Here is a 20,000-nt window from a genome sequence, read left to right as displayed (position 1 = left end):
AGGGAAAAAGAGTTGCAACACGGACAAAAGGTTAAATTTATATATATTTATATATATGTGTCTGTGAGTCTCTTCAATTTGAAGGAAGAGAGGTACTGAGGGAGGAGAGAATAGTATAGAGCAGGAGGTGTGGTGGACTTTTGGACATTTAGCCAGTGGGCAGTTCAAACCCAGTGTGCACACACACACATACACACACACACACACTCTGACAATGTAAGCAGTGAGGATGCCACAAACACTTGCACATTCACACACTGAGCCCCCAGCACATAACACCAGCTGCCTTATTGCTCACTGACATTTTCTTTTTCTTCCTCTCTTCTCACGTGGCTCTGTCCCCCCTCCGTCTGTCTACTCATTTCTACATTGTAACCTGTACTCTGTGGGACGAACAGTAAAGTAGGGATTCAGAGTTATCATCAGTGTTATGAGTAACATGGACAAATGTCCTGTAAATACAACATATGGTAGCTTTACTGTACGTATTACTTCTACATACATGGTGAAACCAAAATAACGTGGCTTAGGCTTAGGGTTAGGTTTATGGTTAGGGTTAGGCTTAGGGTTATTGTTAGGGATAGGGTTAGGGTTAGGGTTAGGGTTAGGGATAGGGTTAGGGATAACCCTAACCCTGTACAAAGACAAAAATACTGAATGTGAGAGTCACTAAACTAAAAGTGCTATGGGAGTAAATGGCATGTTGAACTGAATGAAATAGGAGGAACATATATGGATGGTGGAGAACAGAGCAAGACAATCAAACCCTTGAATCAAAAATACAATCATTTTAAAATACCAACAAATCCGTCTAGCAGATGGACTTAAGTCAGGTGTCCTGTGATTGTTTATGCTGAGATCTGAATCTAAACTGAAATTAGATAAGAAGATCACAAAAATCCAGTATAATTATCACCAAACTTTTTAACATCATCCTGTCTACCTGATTTGTGAATGTCCTTTTAAGAACAAACACGGACATTAACTGGCGAACATGAACGTCTCCTACAATTATCTCTAACTCTATTTTTCTCTTCTATACTCTCCTCTCTCCCCAGAGCCACTAAGGGTCACTGTCTCCCCTAAAAACTTAAAGACAGGTATCAGCAGTACAGTGATCCTGTCCTGTGCTGTTCAAGGTTCTCCTCATTTCAGTGTGTCCTGGTTCCGGAACACAGAGCCTGTACATCCTGACCAACACTTCTCCATTCAGGGCACCAACAATGAGACTCTGTTTATCAGTGCGGCCCAGAAAAGACACTCAGGCGCGTACCAGTGCTTTGCAACTCGCAAGGGTCAAACTGCCCAGGACTTCTCCATTATATTGCTGGAAGGTGAGTTGCCAGGTTCTGTCTATTTACCAGATTTATTAATTAACTTCAAATCCAGCTTTTAATAGGTTTCAGTTGGTAATTTTTGATAGAAGACTACTTCAGCTTTGTTTTAGTTCTCTTCGTAAAATCTTTCCTCCATCCATCCCACAGATGGTACACCAAGGATCGTCTCATCCTTCAGTGAACGTGTGGTGGCACCAGGTGAACCCTTCTCCCTAATGTGTGCAGCCAAAGGTGCCCCTCCACCCACCATCACCTGGACCCTGGATGATGAGCCAATCGCTCGGGACTCGGCGCACCGGGCCAGTCAGTACACGCTCTCGGACGGCTCGACTGTATCGCATGTTAACGTCAGCAACCCACAGATCCGCGATGGGGGCGTGTACCGCTGCGCTGCACGCAACTCGGCCGGTAGCGCCGAGTACCAAGCGCGCATAAACGTAAGAGGTGCCTGTCTACTTTTCAATCTCAGCTGTTAGAGGGTGGCTTTAAACCCATAACCTCCTTTTATCATCTCTCCACCAACCCACCCAACCACCAACCCACCCACTCCTCATTTAAATGTCCCAAACCCTTGAGTTTCATCAATACATTCCACAACCTGATGCTGTGGGATCGGTGTTTGGATTGTGTGTCTTTTTCTTCTAGTAGGTCAACATAGCTGGTTGCAACCTTTTTGATTTTTAGCCTTCATTCCCAGGCTAGTAGATTTGAGTTATTTTAGAAATTGAAGACATTAAAGAACTAAAATACAGGACAGGTCTCTCCAGCCAGTCGAGGATAAGAGTTGAGTTACATCAGAGGAGAGGAGAAAAGAGGGAAGACACCATCTGAGACAACGAATGTTTTTTGTCCCTTTTAAATGCTTACTGATATTGGTGCATCTATTCCTCTTTTTTCCTCTCTTCTTCCTATTTGTTCTCTAGCTCTTGTTCGCTTTTTCTCTTTACTTAGTTATAGCATATTTGTATTCTGATAAGAAAATGTTATCTTTCTTTGGTGTGAATATGAGCTATCTCTCTCTGTAACACACACACACACACACATAAGGTTAAAGCTATCGGATACTCATGTCCTAAATTTGATCTTCACTAAGATATAAAAACCTGCACCTATGGTCAGACCTTACTGGCACACAGGAGATACACAGTGAGGCTGTAATACATGCAATAATACATGCAGTAATACATGCAATAATACATGCAGTAATACATGCAATAATACATGCAGTAATACATGCAATAATACATGCAGTAATACATGGAATAATACATGAAATAATACATGCAATAATACATGCAGTAATACATGAAATAATACATGCAATAATACATGCAATAATACATGCAGTAATACATGCAATAATACATGCAATAATACCTGCAGTGATACATGCAATAATACATGCAATAATACATGCTGTAATACATGCAATAATACATGCAGTAATACATGCAAAACAAACCCACAGCTTTCAGTGTTCCTCTCAAAAGCAGTAGAGACTCTTTTTTACTGAGCATTCCTTTAAAGGAGCTCATGAATTCTTATTTTGTGAAGGAAAAACAAAAAGATAAGTGTGTGTGTGTGTGTGTGTGTGTGTGTGTGTGTGTGTGTGTGTGTGTGTGTGTGCACGCATATGCGTGTCTTGTGTGTGTGTGTGTGGGGGGGGTTACAGTAAGACAGTTTTTATTGAATAATACATCAGACATTGACTGTCAGAGCTATGACAAAGCTCAGCACACACTGAGCAGAGAGACAGAATGCAAACGACAGCAAGAAAGAGGGACAGAGACAAGAATCTTACACAAAATCTTCATATTCAAATCTCCATATGCATATCCTCCATTTTGTTACAAACCGCTCTTCTACCACTGCTTAATAATACTCCTTATAGTGTGACTATTATTTCTTCCTATTTCTGGTCATAATACATTGTCCATCTCTCCCTCTCCCTTCATTGTCCTGTATAGTGAGAACAGAGTCCTTCAGAGGATCGCTTTCTCCTTCTCCTTCCCCATAAAGAAATGCAGTGAGAATAGTTTCATTATAAAGTTATAGTGATCTGCACTTTGCCTGCATCACTCCAGTCAGTTTATTAACTGTCAGTAAAATATCAGATCATCACTGACCTTCACTATAAATTAACTATGACCACAAGAGTGCATCAGTGTGGTTAATGTTAACTAGTTAGCAGGTACCATGGTAGCTGTAGCCTTCTGAGAGCCTCTGTTCTCACCAGTTCCTTTACATGTGCATTTGGGGTACTTAATTGAAATGTGATGTTAAATGAACTTGTACTGTCAAATTATGTGATGTAGCAAGTTGGATAATTACTGTAGTATATTTCAGGTTATTTGACAAGTACAATTTATTGCCACAGCAGACATAAAATAATTAATAATAATATATATACATATATATTCTTTTTTAAGAAATGTGCACAGATTCTAACTCTCTCCTGTCCATTATTTATCCTCTTTCTATACTTTCCATCTTTTTTGCATTCTGTCACTCATATATTCTTTCCTTTTTCTAATTTATTGTTCATCACTTCTTTCACTGTCAATGTTTCGCCTTTTCTCTTTCTCTACCTAACTCCTCAACTTTCTTTCTTATGTGTACCATAATGCTTCTTTTTCCATCACCACATCTCATCACTCTCTACTTCTGTCTGGTTTTTGGTTGATTTCCTCTTTCTCTCTCAGGCCCCCCAAGTATCAGGGCCATGCGCAACATTACAGCCGTGGCTGGGCGCAACACCTTCATCAATTGCCGTGTGATCGGCTACCCATACTACTCCATCAAGTGGTACAAAGATGGCATGCTGTTGCCAGACAACCACCGGCAGGTGGTATATGAGAATGGTACACTCAAGCTCAGTGATGTGCAGAAAGGAATGGATGAGGGAGCGTACCTGTGCAGTGTGCTCATCCAACCCCAGCTCTCTATCAGCCAGACTGTCTATGTCACTGTCAAAGGTTAGCAGCTGTTCCTATGCAATTCTAAACCCAGTCCAAACTATATTCTGGAATCATTAAGAATTACCATGACATCATACCGCAAGGGTTTACAAATCTTGAATTTGTGATGGCGATTATCATATTCAATACTTTTTGAATAAAGAATTTAAAGAAGCTTTTAGCATGAGAACAGTATGGTTCACATTGGGTGTATGTGTCTGTGTATTCATGTTTGTGTGTCCATGTGAGTCACTACAAGGGAACACTGACTGCAGTGTGAAGATAGTATAGTGTGCTGCTTGTCTTGTCATGTCTCTGATTTAATTAACTGAATTTTAACGAGCCCCAGATTAAATCCCCCAGATGTCTTTAGTTGGACCCCCTCCCTTGGTTTCCATAGCAACTCCATTATTCCCCATGCCAATTGGGCTCTAATTAGAGCAGCTATTATGGTCTGGAGGGAGAAGGAGGTAGTGCATGTGTGTCTGAGTTGGTTTGGGGGGGTTGTGGGGGAGGGTGTTGTGAGAGTTTGTGTTTCATTACACAAAACATATACTTGTCCTCACATAGACACGTATACACATCAACATTACCTGATAAATACCAAATTTCTCTGTCTTACTTTTGTCCTCTCTCTTTGCTTTTCTCTATTTCTATCAATTTCTCAGTCCCCCCTCTCATTCAGCCTTTTGACTTCCCCCCTACTTCAATTGGTAAACTGATGTACATAGCATGTGTAGTTTCATCTGGGGACATGCCCATCCGGATTACATGGCGCAAAGATGGTCAGGAGATTGTGTCTGGCACCTCTGGTGTCACCATTGAGACCAAGGAGTTCATGAGCTCACTGCAGATCTCCAAAGTTTCCCTTAAGCACAATGGCAACTACACTTGCATCGCCAGCAATGATGCAGCCACCGTCAGCTCTGAAAGGCAGCTTATAGTCACTGGTGAGAAAATATAGACATATTTTAAATGTAATACTGTCGTTTCCACTAGCTTTTTAGTGTTGTAAGGAAAAGGATGATAGCTGCAGATCATAAACCAGTGATAGGACTCACTCTCAAAACATATACATGAGAAATTACTGTTCCACATGAAAAGGATATGTGTTCAAAAATATCAACAAAACGTAAAGTTATGATTTAATTAGACTGTTTTCTTGGCCAGATAAATTCTGTTTTGGTTCTTACAGTCCCTCCTCGTTTTCGAGTTCAGCCCAACAACCAGGATGGGATCTATGGCAAATCTGGGGTTCTGAATTGCTCTGTGGATGGTTATCCCCCTCCCAAAGTCATGTGGAAACATGCTAAAGGTATTGTATTCTATCCTAGGCACTCTTTACAAAGCAACACATAACTATAGACATATGCTGCATTCATGGTGCCTTGTTGGGGTTATTTGTATGTTGCAGTTTCCCACGTTGGTGTTTGATGTATGAAGTGGATGCAGCATGATATTTACTCAACAACTCAGCAAAGGGAACTGTGTTTTTGAGCATAGTATCAGGACTAATATAAAACATTGTATAAATGTTCCATAAGATTTATAAACTTTATTATTTTCAGTGACATTTTTAGATTTGATTAGTGGTTATTGTCTCGTTCTAGACGTTAATTCTTCAGCTAAATGTATTATTATACCTTCTTTTATGAACAGTTTGTGCATTTTGATTTTCCAGGTATTGGAAACCCACAGCAGTACCATCCAGTACCTTTGACTGGCCGCATCCAGATCATGCCAAATGGTTCTCTTCTGATCCGCCATGTTTTGGAGGAGGATCGTGGCTACTATTTATGCCAGGCCAGCAATGGTGTGGGCTCAGATATCAGCAAGAGTATGTTGCTGACAGTCAAAAGTGAGTCAGAATCCTTTGTACTATGCAACATGCTATATATATAAAACATGCAGTAATTAAATATAATAAATATATATTTAATGAAACATATCAATTATTATTATTATTATTATTATTATTATTATTATTATTCATATACAGTATACTGAATATATAAACTAGAACCATTTACATAAGTAGTAGTTGTAGTAGTAGTACATTTAAAATATATATATATATTACAAAAATAGGGGACACGTAATTTCATTTCATTTCATTTTATTTAACTACAAATAAAAGTGACAACAAGTGAACCAGAGAGACAGAACAAGAAGTGAGACAGAAAGACAACTTGCAAGAAGAGAATGTTGTTGCTTGTAGTGGCAGTTGCTCTCTCCCTATCCTTCCTGGGCAGGACCTGCAACCCCATCAAGTTGAACAGGTAGTCCAGCTCCACCAGGATGGCACCTCCATACATGCCGTCACAAAGAAGTTTGGCGTGTCTCTCAGTACAGTTTATCCCTGAGCATTGGGAAAACTCAGAAAAATGGGCAGATGCACAAGGAGTGCTGAACAGATCTGTAGAAGAGCAACAACCCAGCAGTAGGAACAGCATCTGCTCCTTTGTTTGAGGTGCAACAAGAGGGGCAAAGCCAGATCCCTACAAAATGACCCCCAGCAGGTTACTGGTGTGTATGTAACCAAAATGTCCAGCCCAGCACCATGCAGCTTGTTGAACTCATCTTCACGGATGAGTGCAGGTTCAACTTCAGTACAAGTTTAGTATGTAACAGACTTGAAAGAGTCTGAATATGCCATGGGGAATGTTATGCTGCAACATCATCCAAAATGACTGATTTGGTGTTGGTCATGGTCTAAAGAGGAAAATAATTGGACGTACCTCCAGGAGCTGGTCAATGGCACCCTCACTGCTGTTAGGTACCAGGATGAAGTCCTCAGAGTCACTGTCAGACCTTATGTTTGTACAGTTGGCTCTGGGTTTCTGCTGGTGCATGACAGTGCTTGGCGTTATTTGGCCAGAGTTTGTAGGCATTTTCTGGATGAGGAAGGCACTGATGCCATTAATTGGTGCTCATGTTCCCCAGACCTGAGTCCAATTGGGAATCTCTGTAACGTTATGTACTGGAGAATCCAGTACCACACAGTATCACCACAGACTGTCCAGGAGCTCACTGATGGCCTGCTCTAGGTCTGGGCGGAAATCAGCAGGACACCAACCGCCATGTCACCAGAAGATTAGTCCAGACACTGTCGGGAGTGCATATAGCCATGTGGGGGCCAAACACAATACTGACTTACATTTCGAGATGCTGTGATAAAATTTATGTAAGTTGAATCAGTCTGAAAGTTTTTACTTTGATTTCAGTGTGATTTTGAATCCAGACATCAATGGGTTGATGATTTTGTCAAATCATTTTGTTCTCTACAACAATTCTGTTCTTCACACATTGTATATACAGTGAAGGATATTTGATCCCCTGTTGATTTGCCCACTGACAGAGACACAGTCAGCCTATAATTTTAATGGTAGGTTTATTTAACAGTGAGAGACAAAATAACAACAAAAAATCCAGTTATAAATTGATCAAGTTATAAATTCATTTGAATTTTAATGAGTGAAATAAGTATTTATTCCCCTATTAGTCAGCAAGATTTCAGATGTAAAAGATTTCAGATGTAAAAGATGTCTTTTATACAGGTAATGAGCTGAGACTAGGTGCTCCTAATCTCATTGCGTTACCTGTATTAAAGACACCTGTCCACAGAAGCAGTCAGAACCCTACCAAGTTTGCCCTCAAGGCAACTGGGACTATAGTCACCAAGAAATCAATTGGTAACACACTACACCATGAAGGACTCACATTCTGCACCACCTGCAAGGTCCCACTGCTCAAGAAAGCACATGTACAGGCCCATCTGAAGTTTTCCAATGAATATCTGAATGATTCAGAGGAGACTGGGTGAAAGTGTTGTGGTCAGATGAGACCAAAATCAAGTTCTTTGGCATCAACTCAACTCGCCGTGTTTGGAGGAAGACTGCTGCCTATGGCCCCAGGGACACCATCCCCATTGTCCCACATGGAGGTGGAAACATTATGCTTTGGGTGTTTTTCTGCTAAGGGAACAGGGCAAATTCACCGGATCAAAGGGACAATGGACGGGGCCATGAACCGTCAAAACTTGGGTAAGAACCTCCTTCATTCAGCCAGGGCATTGAAAATGGTTTGTGGATGGGTATTTCAGCATGATAGTAACCCAAAACACACGGCCAAGGCAACAAAGGAGTGGCTGAAATAGAAGCACATTAAGGCCCTGAAGTGGCCTAGCCACTTAATCCCTTAGAAAATATGTGAAGATTTGTGTTGCCAAACGTCAGCCTTGAAACCTTAATGACTTGGAGAAGATCTGCAAAGAGGAGTGGGACAAAATCCCTCCTGAGATGTGTGCAACTACCAACTACAAGAAACGTCTCTCTGAAAGTGTTTTGCCACCAAGTATTAAGTCATGTTTTGCGAATGGGTCAAATATATCTTTCACTCATTAAATTGCAAATCAATTTATAACTTTTTTGATATGAATTTGTTTTTTGTTTTTTTGTAGTTATTCTGTCTCTCACTGTTAAAATAAACCTACCATTAAAATTATAGACTGATAATTTATTTGTCAGTGGGCAAACATACAAAATCAGCAGGGGGTCAAATAATTTTTTCCCTCACTGTAAGTAAAGATTTTTACTTGAATATTTAATTAATCGAAATCCTGTGTGATTTTAGTGTCCGCTTAATTTCTTTGAGCAGTGTATTAATAATATGGAAAAAACATGTGGTACAAATGAACGTGAAGTTTTTCAGCTCACTCTGATCTATAGCAGCTCTTCTTTGGGTTGCTTTATTCTCACATGTTGACATACAGACAGCACACAGTCAGACAGATAGAGACAAATAAACATAAATACAATTACAACCGCTCTTGCTTATCCACTAAACCCTCTAAAAAGATGTAGATCCTTGCCTAACAACAGCCCTAATGTGCTATACAGTATAACCTACCACCTAATGCAGTCAAGCTAGCCATCTGACCTGTGACCAGGTCGAAAGCCTACAATAATACCCACCAAACACAATGTCTGTCTCAGCCGCTTGGCAACCTATGCTCTCTGGGACAGTGTGAGGTGGTCAAACCATACAGGAAGCACTGCATGCAAAGGAGTATACAACCCTAAGAATCATATTTCTAAGAGTTTTAAGTACTCTACTAATCCATGTTATTTTGGGTTGGAATATAAGACATGCCCTTCTAAGGTAGGATCCCATTCAAGGAGATCAGAGCCTCAGCCATGATTTTGTCCCAGCAGATCTACATAGGCATTGCTACACATCTCAACAAATCAGCTGCAGCAGCCTGCAGAAAAAGGAAAAGACAAGAGAGACACGGACAAACGCCTACATGTATGCCAGCTGTCAAGACTCCATTTAATTCAGTTCAAATGATTTAGATAGCTTAATGCACACTGTCACAAATCAGCTTTACAAAAAATCTTGATAGAAATTTAGATCCCAAATGAAAAAGTGTTGAGCCAAAACCCACCGAGACACAATCACCAAACCATTAGTTGAATCAGACTCAAAAGGGTATAAAGTCCAAACTCAAAAGGACAACTTTGGCCAGATTACCTAATGTGTCCTGCATAACAGTTCCTTTATCCAAGTAGAAGTGCCAGCTGGAAAAGAAACATTTCCACTCGAACTACTCACCAACCATTTCTTAGAATTAGGACTAAAGCACCACCCAGGAGCCTCTTGGTGAATGCAAAGGACTAATCCCCTGGTCTTGGAATTCCTGACAGTGGACTTAAATCATCACGCAGAATGATTGAAGAATTACTGTCTTCATTAGATGATCATCCAATTGGGATCAACAGCTAGATCTCTCCATTACAGAGCACCTTACTGTGAAGGCCCTCAAGCCCTGACCCTCCAAAATATCTAGGTATTCCTAGGCATTGTCCTGTCGCGTTATCCTGGCAAGAGTAAGGTCAATTTTCAGTAAGCATGCAGGGAAGCAAGATGGTCTTAGGAAGTACCTTATTGACTGGAAGACTTGGTCAAAGACCTCTTCCTATCTATATTACCTCAGTCGCCAAGCATTTTATCTTTTTAGTCTTTCCTTTTTCCAACCTCACCTGTACTCAGTAATCCAGATCACAGCACAAGCCTTATCACTGCACAGGGGTGTTGAGGCGATCAGATAGAATTATCCAGTCAGAACTACAGATATACAAACTGTCTTGTCCAGCAAACCAGATGAATGTGATACAATAACCTGACAGGGTTGGTATGGGGAGTGACAACACTTTTTTTTGGGAATGTTGGCACTAAGCAGTAAACAAACATGTATTTACTTCTTTCACTCAGTCTGTGTCTTTTTCTCTTTTTTTTGTGTTGGTGTTATTGATTAAACTGTTTCTCTCATCTGCTGCCCTCAATTCTGATTGCTTCCTTTAGTGGAAAAAGGGCAGAATGAATAAGTGATGAAAACAAAACAGCAGAATTCTCTTCTAATCGATAAAGGGGGTGTGTGTGTTGTGGGTGGGTGTGTGTGGGTGGGTGTGGGTGGGTGTGGGTGGGTGGGTGTGCAAACATGAAGGATAAGGGAAATATCTAAGCAGGGTTAATTTAATTTAAAGCTTCGAATCATTGAAACAGACAAACATTTAATTCTGATTATCTAAATTATTTTTTCTCTTAATTTTGTTCTTCATTTATCAACTTGTTGTTGATATTGTTTTAATATTGTTGTTGGAATGTTTTAACATGTACTGCTCTCTTCTATCTCTCCAGTTCCAGCTATGATCACCTCCCATCCTAACACAACTATGGCGATAAAAGGACAGAATAAAGAACTAAACTGCACTGCCAGGGGTGAATACCCAATTATCATTCGCTGGGAACGTGGGGACACTGTCATCGACCCTGACCGTAACCCTCGCTACTCAATCACCACTAGCCCCAATGAGAAGAGTGATGAGGTGATTTCCACACTGAAGGTGAGACACTCCATATAATCTAAACAATCATATAATCTAAAAAATCTAAGAGACCTATGGAATGTCAATAAGTAATTGATCAGTAATCTAAGGCATTAGATTCTAAGAAGTGACAATTTATTAAAATCTTGAGATACAGGTACAATATACCATACAATCTCCTTTATTCTGTCTTCTTATTTTCATCTCTCTCTCTCTCTCTCTCTCTCTCTCTCTCTCTCTCTCTCTCTCTCTCTCTCTACAGCTAAAGCCAGCTGAGCGTGGGGACTCTGTGTTCTTCTCATGTCATGCTATCAACTCCTATGGCGAAGGCCGTGGCCTCATTCAGTTGACTGTGCAAGGTAACACAACCAGCCATGAAGACCAAATTCATGTCCGACATGATACTCCGTATCTAGAGACACAAAATTAATAATTTATCCTCTTGCTCTGTAGCCTTTCTTATCCTTTTCTTGTTATCCCCAATTGCATTAAGTATTTCACTCTTTTTTTTCTCTTTCTTACCTGTTTCCTCATTTATGTTATGCCTTTTTTATATCTTTGATGTAGAGCCCCCTGATCCTCCAGAGTTAGAAGTACGTGAAGTAAAAGATCGCAGTATGAACTTAAGATGGACCCAGAGGTTTGATGGCAACAGCCTCATTACCAGTTATGATATTGAATACAAAAACAAATCTGGTAAGAACCTTCAGTTTGTGGCACTCAAATTCTCAACTTAAAGAATACAGCATTTATATAGATATTTTGGGGCCAGAGAGACTCTTTGATATTGTCCTGTTTATTTCTTTATATACAGTTTTTATTGCATTATGATTCTTATAATACATTCATCATAGTTTTTTTACTTTGTAATATTATTAATATTATATCTAAAATAATTCACTGCAAATGTATTTTGATTAATGAAGGTATGATGTATTTTTTCTGTGCTGGTCTCAAAGATCCATGGGAACTGAAGCATGCTACACGCAAAATTTCCCCAACTAATAACCAGGCAAACATAGTAGAGCTGCATCCTGCTTCTGTCTACAGCATTCGTATGTACTCATACAACAAAATTGGCCGTAGTCAGGCCAGCAAAGAGCTGACGATCAGCACAGAGGAAGCCTGTAAGTATTGAAGCACACACACAGAGTACAGCAGTTTTAATAGACAGTAATAACTTATTATAAACTGATCTGATATTTTGACCTATCACAGCTCCTGATGGGCCACCCATGGATGTCATTCTGCAGCCTATGACATCACAAAGCATCCGTGTTACATGGAAGGTACACAATATGAGCCAAATTTGGTGTCAAGCTACAAAATTGATGATTAATTAATTCAATTATATAAAAAAGAATTTTGCTCTTGTTGCAGGCTCCCAAGAAGGAGCTCCAGAACGGTGTTATCCGTGGTTATCAGATTGGCTACAGAGAAAATGGGCCTGGCAGCAATGGCCAGTACAGCATAGTGGAGATGAAGGCAACTGGTGACAGTGAGGTGTATACGTTGGATAACCTGAAGAAATTTGCCCAGTATGGAGTGGTTGTTCAGGCCTTTAATCGAGCTGGAACAGGTCCATCCAGTTCTGAGATCAATGCTACCACACTAGAAGACGGTAAAGACATACTTACTTGTATTATATATTTAGATCAGGGATTGCCAGATTTTTGGTATACATTGCATTAGAGCATCTGAGTTCATTATATGATTGATGTTTCCTATATTTAATCTAAATGTCAGTATTAAATCAAAAGTGTGTCCACTGTAATGGGTGTTTTTGTAATCTTATTAATGCTTACTGAGTCTAATATATGCAAAATAGTTACTCCAGATGGTGCTGCAAATGACCAAAGTGAATATTAAAGTCTACAGAAAAGTCTAAAAGTCTGCAAATTTATAAATTCAGAATTTGGTCCTGTAGATTGTGGTCTCTAAATACTAATTAGACACATTTTTAGTGGCTAAGTATTGTGGTGTAAAGAAACAAACTTTGTTGGAATACATGCATTTTAGCCAATAGCATGTCTTTATGAACACTGAAAGACAGCTAGCATGAATCAAATTGGAGAGGAAGAGAGTGGTCAAGAAGTCCATGAACATGCTGCACAAGGAACAATGGGACACGTCCACATTTAACATTCATCCCACAAGCTAATCAACTTTTCTAATCCATTACATTAGGAGAAATAGATCAAAATACTCAAGAGCTTTAGAGTGGCAAGCAAAAATGAAACCCAAGTACAAGTGTACTAGAAAAATAGAAAAACATGATGCCTGTGGAAAAAGGACCATTTGATGGTTTAGGGTTAGTCACTGCGGTCTTGTTAGTCCTTTTAGGGGTTCTGGAAATGTTGTACTACTAACCACACAACTTACATTTCAAGGGTTTTGCTATATTGATGTTGAGCCTCACTTTTCCAGCTTCCTTTCACATTAATCTTTTCCCAATCTGTGAACAGGCATCTGTTCTTATTATTTCTCTACCTCAAAGGAGAAACTGCACACTGAAGAAACATCTCTTTGTAACCTTTACTAGCAGATGTTTCTTATATATGGCTGAGAATAATTGAGCATTAAGTCAACACTAACATTGTCTGAGGTGCAGCATTCTCACTGTTCCTACTGGGGTACCTGATGCCAAAACATATAAAAGTTTATATATGGACAGGGGCCACTTTTCTGTCATTTTCTGACTTCCTTTTGGTTTTGGAGCACGATTAAATTGATATTTGGGTGGAAGATCCTTTTGTTTTTAAAAAGGGCATTCGGTGCCACTGTTGTTCTGTGTTCTGATTTACAGTGAGGTTTTCTGTTTGCTGTTTGAGTTACTAAGACTCTGCCAGAAAGAGTTATTTTTAGCACATGAGCTCTGTACTTTAATGCAATGTTCATTTCCATGAGCAGTGCTGACTTTAAGCTCCTCATCACTGTGTTCTAATGTAGTAAATACACAAAGGAATCATCACATGTGTGTTACATGCCTGGAGTAAAGGTAGGAGTACAAGTGTTCATTAATATTTTTAGAGGTCCATGAACAAAGTGTATAAAGACTTGGCAGGGTTCCAAGCTCTCAACAATTCTTCTTGTTCTCTGCTAAAACAAATTATAGTCCAAAATATAAGAAAATATTATTGTACTAAAATGACATGAAACACTAACAAACGAAACAGGGCTTCGGACACCTGCTCCTCCACCCACATAGATTGTATGCTATTTTGCATAATATGTTAAAAATAGTTTTATATACTTGTCCTTGAACCAGACAGTTCTGCTGGAACTTAAATTTACCTAACTGCATATTTTATGTAAATGTAAACGCAGATCTAGTCATAAATCTAGTAATAAGTGAAACTTTAAACTTATGCTTAACCATATGTACTGTATTTACTGTATGGGTATGGGAGCATTACCTGTAAGCTTAATCAAACGTTTCTTACATTAGCTATTGTCTAATCAGCTTTTACAATAGATAAGACTGTTTTATTCTGTTTTGTCTCTATGGGCTCAGAAGAATTCAGCTATTACTTTTTTGGAGGTTTGGAAGCGGGTTGGATGACTATTGTTTTCTTTTAAATTAAGTATGCATTTGCATGAATATTGGTTATTGGCTGAATATCTTGTGAATGTTGTAGTACTTGGTAATTAGCTTTATTCCTATCAAGAAGTCATTATGAAAGCTTTCAGTAAGTAAGAAGTAAGGACTAGGAATTAAAACTGAAAATGAGAGATGGCTGGACTTCTGAGTGCACTACTCTAACTGGTGGTGGCAGTCCCCAGGGGTGAAGCACAGTCAGACCCCAAAGCCTCTTCAAACAATGCTGTGGTTTCTCTTCACCCTTCTCCATCTCTTCTTTCACTCTCTTTCCTTTCTCTTGCACCCTGTCTTCCTGTGCCAGCTGCAGCTGCTCCTGCATAGAAGGGAGCCAGATTCATCCCTCCTCCTTTCATCCTGTCCTTCACGGTCATGCGTTCTCTTCCAGCTAAAGGCACACAGACATGCACTGTCTTACCTCAATAGCACCCTTGTTTATTCAAGAACACCATTTGGCACCTAATCATGGCCACATTTGCCATGTATCCGGGCAGAAGCAAAAGTGTTATTGAACATTACAAGAGAAGAATTTAGATAAACATTCCATTGGTCTTTTATTTAAGGAATTCGGTGATGATTTTTTTTATACCTGAACTTGCATGTTAATGTAATTGTATTTCAGACAATACTGGATGAAATCGTGACATATATTAACCATATTATTGCCTGAATCAGTTACAAAGATACAAAGAATAAACATTTTAAAAATGTTGAAAATTTCAAAACAGATGTTTTGATTTTGGCATTTTTATGCATTTGATATTCTTTACAGTATGTCTATATAAACTTATATAAGCTAGATTTATTTTTCATTTTCTGCTAAACACTGGAAATGTACTTTATACTTATTTCTTTTATGGGCATTCAGCATGATTCCAACATAACACACAAGCTAAAGTTCTAAAGCATAGTCAATGGGGTTCTGTTTTTCTCTTCCACTCCCAGTGCCCAGCCAGCCTCCTCAGAATGTGCGGGCCATCACAGTGACATCAGATGAGGCAGTGATTACATGGTCTGAGCCTCCACGGATGACCCTAAACGGGGTCCTAAAAGGATATCGTGTGGTGTTCTGGTCCCTTTTCCCTGATGGAGGTGAGTACCGTTCATGTCAGAAAACGTTTTATATTGTTTTATTATGTGTTTTCTTGGATTAGGACTTTGTATGCTAGAACTATTGATCTTAGTCCTAAGTGGCTTTGTTTTAATGTGCAGTATAAAGGATGTGTATTTCATACCTCCATCCTCTTTCAGAATGGGGTGAAATGCAGAACATCACTACAGTACGTGAGCAAGTGGAGTTAAAAGGCTTAGAAAAGTTCACAAACTACAGTGTCCAGGTGTTGGCCTACACACAGGCAGGAGACGGCGTCCGCAGCAATGTACTCTATATACAGACACGAGAGGACTGTGAGTAAACACACAAACAAGCAAAGAACTACACATTCTCTAATATTTGTGTATAACAGAGCTCACACAGGTGGAGTAAAGATCATTTGCAAATCAAGTTCAAAATAAAGGTCAAGACAATCCAAGTCTTTACCTGAAAATGTGCTGCTAAAACAAATCCAAGGCAGGAACAAAATATCGAGATACATATATATATAAAGGTATTAGAATATATAATAACTGTTGCACTGTGATGGGTTGGCACTCCGTCCAGGGTGTATCCTGCCTTGATGCCCGATGACGCCTGAGATAGGCACAGGCTCCCCATGACCCGAGGTAGTTCGGATAAGCGGTAGAAGATGAATGAATGAATAACTGTTGCAGCAAGCAGGGAAATGGTTGAGGGCCAGCTAATGGTAGGGAAAAGACAAACCAACAGGTAACGTGATGATTCCTACTTATGACTTGTTACTACCAGTATTATTTTTTGCATGAACATGAACAGGATGGAGTGAAAGCCACATCAGTAGTGGCTCAAGCTGTTAAGGCTCTGGGTTGTTGATTGGAAGACTGGGGTTCAAGCCCCAGCACTGCCAAGTTGCCACTGAGGGGTCTTTGAGCAAGGCCCTTAACCTCTATCCTTCTGTATCATGGCTGACCCTGTGCTCTGTTCCCAACCTCCAGAGTTGGGATATGTGAAGAAAACATTTCACTCTGCTGTAATGTACATGTGACAAGATAAAGGATTCTATTATATCTATCATGGCAATTTCTTTTCTTTGGACTTTTCCCAATCCATTGTTGAGTTAGGCAGGAGTATCAGGGCAAGAGTGAGCTCTGCAACTTCTTCCTTTGTTATAGAGGGATGCCCAGCTTACTGGCCAGCAGCTGATACCATGGACGCAGCTTGAGAATTCCATCATGAACAGGGTGGTCCTGCAGCACCTTAGAGCATTGCAGAAGCTTTTGGTCACTGCAGCTCCCCTGGGTCAGCCACCCATTATCTAATGTGGATGTGTCATTGATGACAGAGGAGCAAGTTGCAGATCATCATGCTGTTGGTACTGTAACCATCTCCTGGCATGAGCAGAAGAGTGTGTTCATTAGCACTAGCCCATGTCCCTGGATGAAGTTGTGCAGCTGTCATTGGATTACTTGGTGGTGCCTTGATCTTGAATCAGACACTTTTCCTCCCATGTCTCTGCAGTGTCTTCCTCATTGTCTGTCTCTCTTTTCATTGGAGGAACATCCTGTATCCAACAGTACTGTGGCAAAGCTTGGGCAAGTGTATTGGTGATGCAGAAAGGCTAGACAATTCCAGAATCAGTGCATTTAGCACAGGGTAAAATCATATACTGTCTAATAGCCTAAAATAGGATTTATATTAATTTAGGAAGGATGAAAACGAGTTGTGCAGCTGCATTTGGGATCATTTGCAAAGGTCAAATAGCCAATAGACTGCAAATACACCTGACCAACCTTTGTGGATAAAACTGGCCAAATCCCTCTATTGCTGTAGAGAAGAAACCAACATGACTGTGTCAAATTCTCAATATGCAATTCAAAGAACAGTTCAATTCAATTCAATTCACATTGTCTCAAAGCAGCTTTACAGAAGTATATAAACAGAAAAATAAATAAATAAATAAATAAATAAATAAATAAGAATAAATATAAGAATAAAAATAAATACATGAATACATATATTTAAAGTTTTAAATTTTTTTAAAAATATTAATTTAAAATTAATTAAAACATCTGTCTCTTATGGCAAGCAAAAACTCCCTTAGATGATATAAGGAAGAAACCTTGAGAGGAACCAGACCAAGAAGGGAACCTCATCCTCATTTGGGTGACACTGGGCAGTAAATAGTGTAAATATAAATAATGTCATTTCTACAACAGTTTATAATTGTGCAACCGAGAGCTCCTGAGGAACTAATGGGTCATCGTAAACTCTGAGTTTACCAGGGAGCCAACACTAATTCCTTCCTGCCAAAGACTTTAAATGATTGCTGATAAAGACCAAACCATACAGCTGACTGACAACAATGGTTCAAAGAAGCCATGACAGTCTTCAGGAAGCCCCGTCCACAGCAATCCCATAATTCATTGGCTGACCATGCAGATAAATCCCCGCCAGGGTGACCATTGAGTTGATTGTCCATGGTTACTCCAATGTTTTAATCAGTAGCCAAAGGGGAGATCAGAGGGTTTTGCATGGATATTGCAAGATCCTAACTCTGGGATGAATCACCTGAGATGACCAAAAGTTTAGTTTTGCAGTGATTGAGTTTCAGCTGATGAGTCGATATGTCCAAAAGACATGCTGATATCTGAGGTAAGGATAAGATCATCAACATAGCAGTAGTAAGAGAACCCATGTTAGGATATAACCACCAAGGGTGTGGATTTAGAGGGAAACATAGAGGATAAAGTACTGAACCTTGTGGGATACCAATGGGGACCTGATATGAGTGACCTTCCTGGTAGAACGCAAATCATTCCTGGTTATTAACCATTCAAATGTAAAATTAAAATGTTCTGGAATTTGCCTCAGGCCCATGAATGACATTAATGAGTGTATGATGAGATATTTGACAATGGAATTTCCAATATCAGATAAAGTATTCATTTTCTATCTGCACTGAGATTTAAGTTACTTGCAAAGTGGCAAGCAGGTCAACTATGAGGTCAGGCAAATTTATATAGTTGATGCAGTTCAAACCATGTATGCAGGCTGTTCCTGTGGATCTTACAATGGTAGTTGCTGAACAGGAGGAGATAGAAATACAGGCCATGTCAAAAAGTGCAGTTCAACCCAGTCCACTTTGGAGAATTTCATTATCCCAAAGATCAAAGTTTTCCAATGTAGGTTGACCTGTACCCAGTCACACGGACCTCAAAGGGCACCACAATGAGTTTCCTTCAGGTGTGGCCAATACGAGTTACCTGAACACAAGAAAATTTGGTGCAGGATGACTCGAGTCCATCAGTGACTGTAGCAATATAGTGGCTTTGGTACCCAAGGCCGATAGGTCAGTCTGGTTTTGTGTGGAGTTTAAAAATTCAATGTGGTGTCTAAACTTGGTACATACATGATGCCTCACACTGATTAGGTGCTCACTTGGTTACGTGTGGCTAACTGTAATTTGACAGTAAACTTAACAAAGAGGTATCGGCAGATCCCATTTACTATCTATATCTCAAGAAAAAAAGCCTTTTGCACTTTCTTGGGGTTATACAGATTGTACCCTTAAAACTATGTTGTTTTCAATGTCTTATGTGCAGAATACTTCATCCACACAGTACATAAGCATTCATAGTTTGCTTTGCAGCAGCAACATCTGAGGGTTGTCCTGAGATCCTTGAGATGGGAGGGACTCATAGCATACTAAAAGAAGTGTGCAACTACATGAGTGGAAATACAGTTTCTAGGTTTCCAATTGCAAGCTTTCAGAAAGCCAGACTAAGTACTACACAATCAAGAAGGAGTGTGTGGCCTTCAAGTGGGTGCCTCACCTTCCAGTTCTACCTGCCAATGCCATTGCTTCTTGGTATCTTGGTGCAGTCGTTCAAATTACAGGTGGTCCACAGCTTGGGGTCACAAATTGTGTTGACAGATTACTTCTCCTGGCCAAGGGAAGTCAACTGCAGGCTTGGTGACTCCCAGACTGAGTCAGGTGGTGGGGGTATGTTTCTTCATTTGGCTCATGCATGATGATTCTCATCTGTGTCTTTTTACCAGCAGCCTCCTTATTTGTGTCTCATTGTGGTTTTAGTGGCTCCAGTCATTGACTGAATGTGACCCCATAACAGGCGAGAGTGTGTGATA

The 20,000-nt window shown here is 39.8% G+C and overlaps 1 protein-coding gene across 2 annotated transcripts in view; it reads left to right on the top strand.

The window, feature by feature from the left end:
- dscaml1 (Down syndrome cell adhesion molecule like 1) overlaps positions 1-20,000 on the top strand; it is an 87,944-nt gene that overhangs the window by 54,510 nt on the left and 13,434 nt on the right. Inside the window, exons 6-19 of one of the 2 annotated variants that reach the window (XM_060888719.1) lie at positions 1,059-1,334; positions 1,485-1,781; positions 4,040-4,312; positions 4,963-5,244; positions 5,490-5,609; positions 5,976-6,152; positions 10,994-11,199; positions 11,444-11,540; positions 11,749-11,877; positions 12,141-12,308; positions 12,400-12,470; positions 12,562-12,802; positions 15,725-15,871; positions 16,031-16,186. In XM_060888719.1, coding sequence (XP_060744702.1) covers positions 1,059-1,334; positions 1,485-1,781; positions 4,040-4,312; positions 4,963-5,244; positions 5,490-5,609; positions 5,976-6,152; positions 10,994-11,199; positions 11,444-11,540; positions 11,749-11,877; positions 12,141-12,308; positions 12,400-12,470; positions 12,562-12,802; positions 15,725-15,871; positions 16,031-16,186 — 2,640 coding nt within the window. Of the gene's footprint in view, positions 1-1,058; positions 1,335-1,484; positions 1,782-4,039; positions 4,313-4,962; positions 5,245-5,489; positions 5,610-5,975; positions 6,153-10,993; positions 11,200-11,443; positions 11,541-11,748; positions 11,878-12,140; positions 12,309-12,399; positions 12,471-12,561; positions 12,803-15,724; positions 15,872-16,030; positions 16,187-20,000 lie in introns of those variants that run through there. The other variant, XM_060888720.1, reaches the window with a different exon arrangement.

The sequence above is a fragment of the Tachysurus vachellii genome, chromosome 15 (genome assembly GCF_030014155.1).
Source record: "Tachysurus vachellii isolate PV-2020 chromosome 15, HZAU_Pvac_v1, whole genome shotgun sequence".
Taxonomy (NCBI): Eukaryota; Metazoa; Chordata; class Actinopteri; order Siluriformes; family Bagridae; genus Tachysurus; species Tachysurus vachellii.
This window is presented reverse-complemented; position numbering and strand designations above follow the sequence as displayed.